Source organism: Magnolia sinica, chromosome 13, assembly GCF_029962835.1.
Source record: "Magnolia sinica isolate HGM2019 chromosome 13, MsV1, whole genome shotgun sequence".
Classification (NCBI taxonomy): domain Eukaryota; kingdom Viridiplantae; phylum Streptophyta; class Magnoliopsida; order Magnoliales; family Magnoliaceae; genus Magnolia; species Magnolia sinica.
In genome coordinates this window covers 80,865,332-80,875,887 of record NC_080585.1, presented here as the reverse complement: position 1 = coordinate 80,875,887, position 10,556 = coordinate 80,865,332, and the positions used below count along the sequence as shown (strand labels likewise).

Genomic DNA, 10,556 nt, shown 5'->3' with positions numbered 1-10,556 from the left:
TATAAGGGTCAACCTTTATTCTAGCCAAAGAAATTAATATAGCCAAGAATAGATAGGATTTTCTTGTTATATACATGTATTCATTCTTTGTAAAAATATACCAAAATATAGAAAATATTTTTACCATGAATTCTATCATGGTATCAAAGCAAGTTCTGATCTTGTGCCCTTCCTCCATTCCTTAGCTGACCTCTCTTTTTCCTTTTCTTCACCTCATCTCTTCTCATGGCAGCTATAGGTAATATCAATCATTCCATTGAATCCCAAAACCAACACCAATCCACATCCATTATCACTGAATTGACCAACCGAATGACAGAAGTCTTGACCAAGACTTCAGCTTCGACCCAGACCACCGAAACTTCCGCTCCTCCATTAGGCATCAAGTTGGACGGCACCAACTACGCTCTTTGGTCCTAAGTGGTTGAGATGTACATCTCCGGCGAAGATAAATTGGGATACATCAACGGCAATTTCCACCAACCTCCACAAACTGATCCATCCTTTCGAAAGTGGCACACAAACAACGCCATTGTCAAAGGATGGCTGATCAATTCCATGGACCCATCGTTGATCAACAAATTTATTTGATTTCCGACTGCGAAACAGGTGTGGGATTCTATTGCTACTACTTACTTTGATGGAAGTGATACTTCTCAAGTATATGATCTTCGGCGGCGTGTGACACGCCTGAAATAAGTCGGTGGTTCTCTTGAAAAATAATTTACTGGCTTCCAAGGATTATGGTGTGAAATTGATTTCCGTCGTCCAAACCCCATGGAATGCATTATTGATATTCAGCACTACAACGACATGCTTTAGGAAGACCAAGTATATGTCTTCTTGGATGGCGTCGATGATTGGCTTGATAAGGTTCAAGGCGATGTATTATAGATGCGTCCGTTTCCCACAATTGAACAGGTGGCTGCTCATGTTCGTCGGAAAGCTATCCGGCAAACTGTCATGACAACTAGTGGTCACACTGAAACTCCAGGAGCAGTTCTGGCCTCAAAAAGTTTCAGACCAAGGCAGTCCACTCCGCCCTCTACCGAGTCTCTATCTCTAGACAATGGAAAAACAGGTATGCCTTCTAAGCCGCGAGCCTCATCTGATGGAGTCAAGTGTTCCCATTGTGGTAATCTAAAACATACTCGTGACACCTGCTTCAAACTACATGGATATCTCAACTGGTGGAATGAACTTCAGGCTCGCAAACATCATGATGGAGAACCAGGTAAGGTTGCGGTGGCTACAGCAGAACCGAGTCTCTCTCTCGAGACCTCTCAAGGAGATTTACCCATCACCGATCCAGGTAAATATGGTACTACCCTCTGTAGTTCTTCTCGTGATATTGATGACGGTGCTTGACTACTTGACTTTGGAGCAACCGACCACATGACCTTCGACACCGCTGATTTCACATAAACTTCCTCTCCACGACGCACCAACATTGCAAATGCCAATGGGGATCTCTCTCCAATCACAGGGGTTGGCACTATGAAGCTGTCACCCACTTTATCTGTCTCATACCTTGCTTGTTCCCTCTCTTTCCCATAAGTTGCTATCTGTTAGTCAAGTCACCAAAGCCCTAAACTGTGTTGTACTCATGTATTCTACCTTTTGTCTGATTCAGGATATTCTTACCAAGGAGATCATTGGGCGTGGTATTGAGAGAGGGGGGCTATATTATGTAGAAGATTTCAATATGGGCCGTGCACATCACATGCATCCTCTGATTAACAAACAAGAGCGACAACTTTGGCTTTGGCATCGTTGGTTAGGACATCCGTATTTTGGTTATATGAAACATTTATTTCCTACTTTGTTTTCTACTATGTCAAAATTGGACTTCAAATGTGACACTTGCATTCTAGCTAAGAGTCATCGAACTACATATCCTTTAAGTATGAATAAAAGTGATGTTCCCTTTGCTTTAATTTACTCTGGTGTTTGGGGCCCTTCTCCAGTTTCAAGTACTATGTCTGGTTTCCGCTAGTTTGTGATTTTTGTTGATGATTGTACTCGCATGACTTGGCTTTATTTGCTGAAACATAAAGATGAAGTATTGAGTGTCTTCCAGTCTTTTTACACAATGGTTCAAACCCAATTCTCAAAGAAGGTTCAGATTCTTCGCTCTGACAATGGTGGCGAATATGTCAACCACCAGTTCCATGCCTATTTCCACCATCATGGTCTTCTTCATGAGACCTCCTGCCCACAAACTCCTCAGCAAAATGGGGCGGCTGAGAGAAAAAACCGACATATCCTTGAAACGGCCCGGGCTCTGTTAGTTGGAGCTCATGTACCTCATAGGCATTGGGCCGATGCCGTTACCACGACCGTGCATCTCCTCAATTGGATGCCCTCCAAGGTCTTGAATTTTAAGACTCCTCTTCAGACTCTTTCGACTTATGTTTCCTTACCTACCATGCTACTGATTCCTCCTCGGATTTTTGGTTGTGTCGCATTTGTCCACCTTCATAAGAACCAGTGCACGAAGCTTGATCCTTGGCCATCAGATGTCTCTTCTTGGGGTATGCTGTACATCAAAAAGGGTACCGGTGTTATGATCCAGTCACCAACCGCACGTATGTGACTATGGATGTCTCGTTTCTCGAAAATAAATCCTTTTTCTCTTCTTCATTACCCAATTCTTCTCTTAAGGGGGAGATCAGTAATAAAGAGCTAAATTGGTTAAGATTTAATTGGCTAGGATTTTCTGACACCGAAATCCCAGTAAATAAGGAACCAAATACTGAGGTAGATGTCTTTAAAAGCTGATACAATTTCCAAAGGAGTATCTACACCACCTGAAGTTGACATAAAACCCTCTCATCTCTCAGTACTAGAAGACCCATCTCCTAAGAATATCCCTGAGGTAACCTCTCCTACTATGCCTCTAAATTCTGATGATATGGATATCCCTGTTGGCTATACTCTCCCTTTCAAGCATAACCATGGCAAACCACCAGACCGATATTCTCCAGATATTGGAGAACGAAGTTCAAAATATTCAATTGCCAACTATGTGTCCACAACAAGACTTTCCAAACCACTTCAGACATTCGTATATGAACTTTCCTCATGTTGTGTTGCCACCGACATTCATGAAGCTCTAACAGATTGCAAGTGGACTCAGACTGTGAAAGAAGAAATGAAGGCACTAGTGAAAAATGAAACATGGACTCTTGTTTCCTTACCCAAAGGAAAAAAACGACGGCGGGGTGTAAATGGGTGTTTTCCATCAAACACAAAGCAGATGGCTCAATTGACAGATATAAAGCAAGGCTACTAGCAAAAGGCCACACGCAGACATACGGTGTAGACTATCAAGAAACTTTCTCACCAGTGGCAAAGTTGAACACGGTTAGGGTGTTGCTATCCCTCGCAACAAATCTTGAATGGTTATTGCACCAGTTTGATGTAAAGAATGCTTTCCTCCATGGTGATCTTGAAGATGAAGTCTATATGGATGTTCCACCAGGCTACACAGTAACTTCCAAGACTAAAGTGGTGTGCAAATTATAGCAAGCACTGTATGGATTAAAACAGTCACCTAGAGCATGGTTTGGGCGATTCAGCTTGGCAATGAAGAAATATGGCTTTCAACAAAGCAACTCAGACCATACACTATTCTTAAAGCACCAACGGGTAAATGTAACAGCCTTAGTAATCTATGTAGATGACATGATTATTACAGGAAATTATCCAGATGAAATCTCAAGACTCCAAGAGCATTTGGCGACTGAATTCGAAATGAAGAATCTAGGAAGACGGTATTGAAGTTGCTAGATTGAAGCAAGGTATATTTCTTTCCCAACGAAAATATGTCCTAGATTTACTATCAGAGATAGGACTATTGGAGTGTAAGCCTGCAGACACACCTATTGTCCAAAACCACGAACTTGGAGTATATTCAGACCAAGTGCCAACAAACAAAGAGAGATACCAAAGATTGGTTGGGAAGCTTATTTATCTCTCACATACTCGCCCAGATATCGCTTACGCTGTGAGCATAGTTAGTCAATTCATGCATTGTCCAAGCGAGGATCACATGGATGCAATGATCAGAATTCTTCGTTACCTAAAGTCCTCTCTAGGAAAAAGGCTTATGTTCTAAAAAAATAATCATCTAAAAGTTGAGGGATATACAGATGCAAATTGTGCATGGAATATATTGGACAGAAAATCTACCTCCAGATACTTTATGTTTGTTGGCGGAAACCTCGTTACATGGAAAAGTAAGAAGCAGAATGTGGTGGCTTTATCAAGTGCTAAAGCTGAGTTCCGTGGGATGGCTAAGGGTCTTTGTGAGCTTCTCTGGCTCAAAAGACTGTTAACAGAAATCAGCTTTGCCCCGAAATGTAAGATAGACCTATTCTGTGATAACAAGGCCGCCATTGATATTTCACACAATCCAGCTTAGCATGACCGAACCAAACATGTAGAGGTGGATCGACATTTCATCAAACAAAATCTTGAGACGAAGATAATTCGATTTCTTTTTATTAAGTCTGAAGACTAGCTGGCAGATATCCTTACAAAAGCTGTATGCAGCAGGATTTTTTACAACTCACTTGACAAGTTGTGCGTCAGAGACCTGTATGCACCAACTTGAGGAGGAGTGTTGGCGTGAGCTATTATGAGAGAGATTATGGGAGGAGCCCGGAATATCAATCCCTTCATATAAGGGTCAACCTTTATTCTAGCCAAAGAAATTAATATAGCCAAGAATAGATAGGATTTTCTTATTATATACACATATTCATTCTTTGTAAAAATATACCGAAACATAGAAAATATTTTTACCATGAATTCTGTCAACAAGTAGCTTATCTTAAGTAACTTAAGATGCAAATGCCTCTTAGATCTGTCAGTAAGGCATGTTTGAATAAATCATATTTAATCACATATTTGAATATAAGTTTAGTTACAACAGAATAAAAAAATTACAAGAGATTCCACTTCTCATTTTTATCAAATATTTTCGAGGATGAGACCGGGACTGAGTGGAACTGTAGTACAAAATAAGAATCAAAAATAAAAAAGTGGACTTGTGGAACGGGTATCTACATTATATATGATGGGTTTGGTGGATGTTTCTCATTAAAATGTTTGGTTACAGTTGACGTTTATTGTACGTTCGTAGTCAGCTCTAAATAAGTATCAAACAAATGCTATCTTCCACCTAACCGCTAATTTTCTTGAGAAAGTCCATTAGAAAGTCGTGCAATCTTTCACCTAACTGCTAATTTTCTTTAAAAAGTCCATTAGAAAGTCGTTAACTCCGTTTATCAAATAAACAACTTGCTGGCAAACCCAAGCGGATTACTTAGCATATTGAATAAACTCTGTGGGCCCAATGTGTTACCAGCTCATTTTAGGATATAACACCAAAACTAAAGCATGTCCAAAGCTCAAGTGGACCACACTGCAGGAAAACAGTGGGGATAATGATGTTCACCCCTGAAATCCATCTAGGGCCCACAATGATGTTTATTTGGAATCCAACCTGTTCATATGGTAACACATACATGGATGAAGGGAAAACACAAATATCAGCTTGGTCGAAACTTCTGTTGCCTCCAAGAAAATTTCAACGGTGGGAATAAAATTCATGCTGTTTCCTGTGGTGTGGTCCACTTGAGTTTTGAATATGAATCCATTTCAGACTTATGCCCTTAAATGAGCTGTAAAATGGATGGATGGCGTAGATAAGGCACATACATCACAGTGGGCCTCAAAAAGGTCTCAACAGTGGGTGTCATTATTTCTGCTATTTTTTGTGGTGTGGCCCACTTGAGCTTTGGATCTGCTTCATTTTTATAAATCATGCCTCAAAACGAGCTGGAAAACGAATGGACAGTGTGGATGTAAAACACATACATTACTGTGGGCCTCATTGTGCTCAATACATCACACACCATGGACAGCGCCACCTAATTCGCATCCCCTTGCGTCTAGCACTCATGTGCATCTGACCTGATTATCCAAACTTTTGGATACATTATGGATGGAGTGTGTGTGTGTATATATATATATATATATATATATATATATATATATATATATATATATTTATATATATATATATATAACTGCATTGCAATAACTCAAGCTGATAAAGGGTGTCAATGGGTTGGGTTGGCCTATCTCAAGCTGGGCTTGGCCTGAAGGTTTAGGCCCAAAGGCTGGGACACCAACCTTCTCTAAATATGCCAAAGTTGGCGCACACTATCTGTGTCATGTTAAAAAATTGTCACCAATAAGATGATCACCCATCACTGGACCATTTCCTTTAACTGAATATTTGTATTGCAACAATCGGATAATTGGCAGCCTCTATTCAGTAGAATCCCAAATTATTCCAAACTCAAAACTCAAAGCTGATCAGCCTGACCAAGTCCAATCTTCAAATTACGAATAGCCAAGTTAATGAATTTAATTATGTCCTCTCCCTCTATTTACAAAAATAAATAAATAAACAATAAAAAAAAGAAGAGTTATTTACGAAAACCCACTTACCTTTTGGTTTATTTCCAAATAAATGCCTACTTTTGGCATATTTAGAGAAGGTTGCCTATCTTTTGGCAACTGTTATTCTATTACTGCTTGCCATCTATGACCATATAATATGCATACGATACAAGGACTATATTTTTTTAAAGAACAAATTGCCCCTCACATATAATATGGGGAAAATTAGGATTTTACCATCCTTCTCTCTCTCTCTCTCTCTCTCTCTCTCTCTCTCTCTCTCATGGTCTCAGCGATGCTGCCTCCCGACTAAGCTTTATCTCAGTTCTCTCTCTCTCTCTCTCATGGTCTCAGCGATGCTGCCTCCCGACTGAGCTTTATCTCAGTTCTCTCTCTCTCTATTGCTCGTGACCTCTCATCTCAGTTCTCTCTCTCTCTCTCTCTCTATTTCTTGTGATCTCTCATCTCAGCCCTTCCTCTCAAGAAATCTCTCATCGTCAGTTTGCATCTACAGGGCCCATGTGCTTTTGGGCACTGGCTGTTGGGTCTAAAACCCAGCTTCCTGCTGACGTGTGGCTGCAGCCACCATCAAACAAAAATCAGCAACTTTTGGAAGAAGAAGAAGAGAGAACAGCAACTGTCTTTATTGGAATGAGAAAATTGTATTACACTGCTGCCTATTTATAGGCTTTCTTATTGTGTGAAATTACTAAACTATCCCTGTCTAGATTCATCCTAGGGGTAGCTAAATAAAGAAAAAATAATTCAGAGAAATCTAGAAAGAAATCTACATAACTAGCAATCTAATCTTAGAAGAAAAAAAATCTAATCTAACAGCTTGCTGCACACGGTTTTTGGATTTGCAAATATCACCGTATCTAACACTCCCCTTCAAACCAAAACCGGCTTCATTCCAAGCATTGATCTAAGTCTCCTGAATGTGTCAGTTGGCAATGCTTTGGTGAAGATATCTGCCACTTGCTCAGTGGTGTGACAGTATTCCAGTTTTACCAATTTCTGCTTTACTTGATCTCTAAGAAAGTGATATCTTGTGTCGATGTGCTTGCTCCTTCCATGCTGAACTGGATTTTTGGCAAGTTCGATTGCCGACTTGTTGTCCACATATATAACAGTGGATTCCTCCTGTAGATGCTTCAGCTCCTTTAGCAGATTCCTTAGCCAGATCGCCTCACATACAGTGGATGAAGCTGCTACGTACTCAGCTTCACATGTGGACAGGGCGACCACACTCTGCTTCTTTGAATTCCATGTAAATGCTGTCGACCCAAGATAGAAAGCATAGCCTGTGGTACTTTTTCTTTCATCTTGGTCACCACCCCAATCACTATCAGAGTATCCATACAATATCGCTTCATCATCGTATGGATAAAAGAGACCGAATTCAATAGTCCCTTTGATATACCTCAGTACTCGTTTTGCAGCTAGTCAGTGTGACTCTTTTGGGGCTTCCATATACCGGCTTAGAAGCCCAACACTGTAGACTATGTCTGGCCTAGTGATTGTGAGGTACCTTAAGCTTCCGATTAGGCTCTTAAATAGGGTTGAGTCAACGTTTCTTCCTTCTCCATCTCTTGTGAGCTTCAAGCCTGTTGTTACAGGTGTATTTACGGCTTTACAATCGACCATCTGAAACTTCTCAAGAAGTTCCTTTGTGTACTTCTTCTGGGATATGTAAATGCCGTCAACTTGTTGCTTCACTTCAATGCCCAAGAAGAAAGATATCAATCCACCATCAGTCATCTCAAACTCTTTGAACATAGCCTGCTTGAATTCTTCAAACATCGTCTGGCTGTTCCCAGTGAACAGCAGATCATCAACATAAAAACAAGCGATAAGGATATCACCACGGGCATTCTTCTTTGTGTAGACTGCATGCTCATACGGACATTTGACGAAGCTATTCTCTTGAAGATAGCCGTCAATCCGTGCATTCCAAGCACGGGGAGCTTGCTTCAACCCATACAGGGCTTTCTTCAGCCGATACACCTTGTGTTCCTCCCCTTGCATGACAAAGCCTTAAGGCTGGTCAACGTATACTTCTTCTTCGAGTACCCCATTTAGGAATGCAGATTTCACATCCAGTTGGTAGATCATCCAACTGTGATGAGCTGCAAGGGAGATAATCATTCTTACAGTGTCAAGGCGAGCAACTGGGGTGAAAACTTCTTCATAGTCTACCCCATATTTCTGTTTGTAGCCTTTTGCTACGAGCCTTGCCTTATATCGTTCGACCTTACCATCGGCATTCCGCTTAATTTTGTACACCCATTTGAGACCAATGGTCTTCTGGCTTTTGGGAAGTAAGGTCAACTCCCATGTTCGATTCTTCTCGATGGCATGAATCTCTTCTTCCATAGCCTTTCTCCAACATTCTTCATTCACAGCCTCCTCGAATGTGAGAGGCTCGTGGTCCGCATACAGGCAGAGTAAATTCACTTCCTCAGTTTCTGCATAGATGTCATTGAGGCTTTTCATTTTAATGAGAGCCAAGGGTGAAGGAGAATCGGATGAAGATGTGCTGGATGAATTCTGATTTGATGAAGTACTTCCAGGACAGATGGAGCGTACTCCTGGACTTCTGTGATCCGAAGGGGGTGATGTGGGTGTCTGCTCTTGCTTCTCATGTCTCTCTTCTTCATATTCTTCGACCTCGATTTGCTTTTCTTTGGCTGAGTTTCCCTCGTTCCATTTCCATGCTTCTTCCTCACAAAATACCACATCTCTACTCACCACCAGCTTATTGGTTAGTGGGTTGTAGAGCTTGTATGCCTTTGATTCTTCGCTATAGCCGATGAAGATGCACTTCTCGCCATGATCATTAAGCTTTTTCCTTCTTGCTTCTGGAACTTGAGCGTAGGCAACACACCCATAGATCTTAAGGTGTGCCACGCTCGGTTTGTATCCACTCCATGCTTCTTGCGGTGTCTGGAATCTGACACTCTTAGTCGGACACCTATTGAGCAGATAGGCAGTACATGCAACTGCCTCTGCCCAGAAATTCTTTGGCAGACTTTTCTCCTTCAGCATGGTCCTCGTCATATCGAGGATGGTGCGGTTCTTCCGTTCCGCAATTCCATTTTGTTGTGGCGTGTACGCTGCAGTATGTTGTTGCTTAATACCATGTTCCCTGCAATATTCTCGAAAAATATTTGAGGTGTACTCCCCACCTCTGTCAGATCGAAGAGTTTTGATTTTAAGACCACTTTCTTTTTCAACAAGGGCCTTAAAATTTTTAAAAATAGTAAAAGCAGCAGACTTCTCTTTGATTACATACACCCATAATTTTCTACTGAAATCATCAATGAAGGTAATAAAGTATTTATTACCTCCAAGAGAGATTGGATCTAATGGTCCACAGATGTCAGTGTGAACCAACTGCAACGGTTCTCTTGCTCTTCGGGATACTCCACTCGGAAAGGAGTTCCTTTGTTGTTTCCCAAGTGTGCACGCCTCACACACATGTTCTGAAGCTTCAATAGTAGGCAAACCATGCACCATGCTTGATGAGGACAGGCCACTGAAATTTAGATGGCCAAAGCGAAGATGCCACATCCAGGAATCATTCTTTACTTTTCCATAAAAACACTTCTCAAGCATTGTGTTTATATGGAGAGGAAACATACGGTTCTTCACCATCTGGACTTTTACAATCAAACGTCTATGCATATCTCTAATGGAAAAAGAAGAGTTCTCCATGTGTATGACATACCTTTTTTCGAGGAGTTGTCTGAGACTCAGTATGTTACTTTTCATGTTAGGCACATAGTACACATTGGAGATATAGTTTGGAACACCATTCTTCTGAAAGATTTGAATTTTACCTTTACCTTTCACAGGTGTTTTTGATGAGTCTCCAAACGTTACATCGCCATGAACTCCTTCTGTGAGTTCCACAAAGAGTTTCTTGTCGCCGCACATGTGATTACTTGCACCCGTGTCGAGATACCATACATCATGCTGATCACTACCTTTCTCTTGTGCAAGGAGAAGTGTGGAGCTTTCTTGTTCATAGCTTGATGCTTCGGCATAGTTGGATAGCTCGTCTTGAGTCACCGGCT

General features: G+C 41.1%; 1 protein-coding gene across 1 annotated transcript; it reads left to right on the top strand.

Moving 5' to 3' along the window:
* Positions 1-214: 214 nt before the first annotated feature.
* On the top strand, positions 215-1,937 carry LOC131223909 (uncharacterized). The gene is made up of 2 exons (XM_058219476.1): positions 215-1,312; positions 1,634-1,937. The coding sequence occupies exons 1-2, from the start codon at positions 895-897 to the stop codon at positions 1,669-1,671; spliced, it is 456 nt and encodes a 151-aa protein (XP_058075459.1). The 5' UTR covers positions 215-894; the 3' UTR covers positions 1,672-1,937.
* Positions 1,938-10,556: the final 8,619 nt, after the last annotated feature.

Bases quoted from the DNA above. Each gene is read 5' to 3' on its own strand.
- LOC131223909 (XM_058219476.1), top strand. From the start codon at position 895: ATGCGTCCGTTTCCCACAATTGAACAGGTGGCTGCTCATGTTCGTCGG. The intron at 1,313-1,633 runs GTAAATATGGTA...TGTCTGATTCAG, and splicing joins TTTACCCATCACCGATCCAG to GATATTCTTACCAAGGAGAT.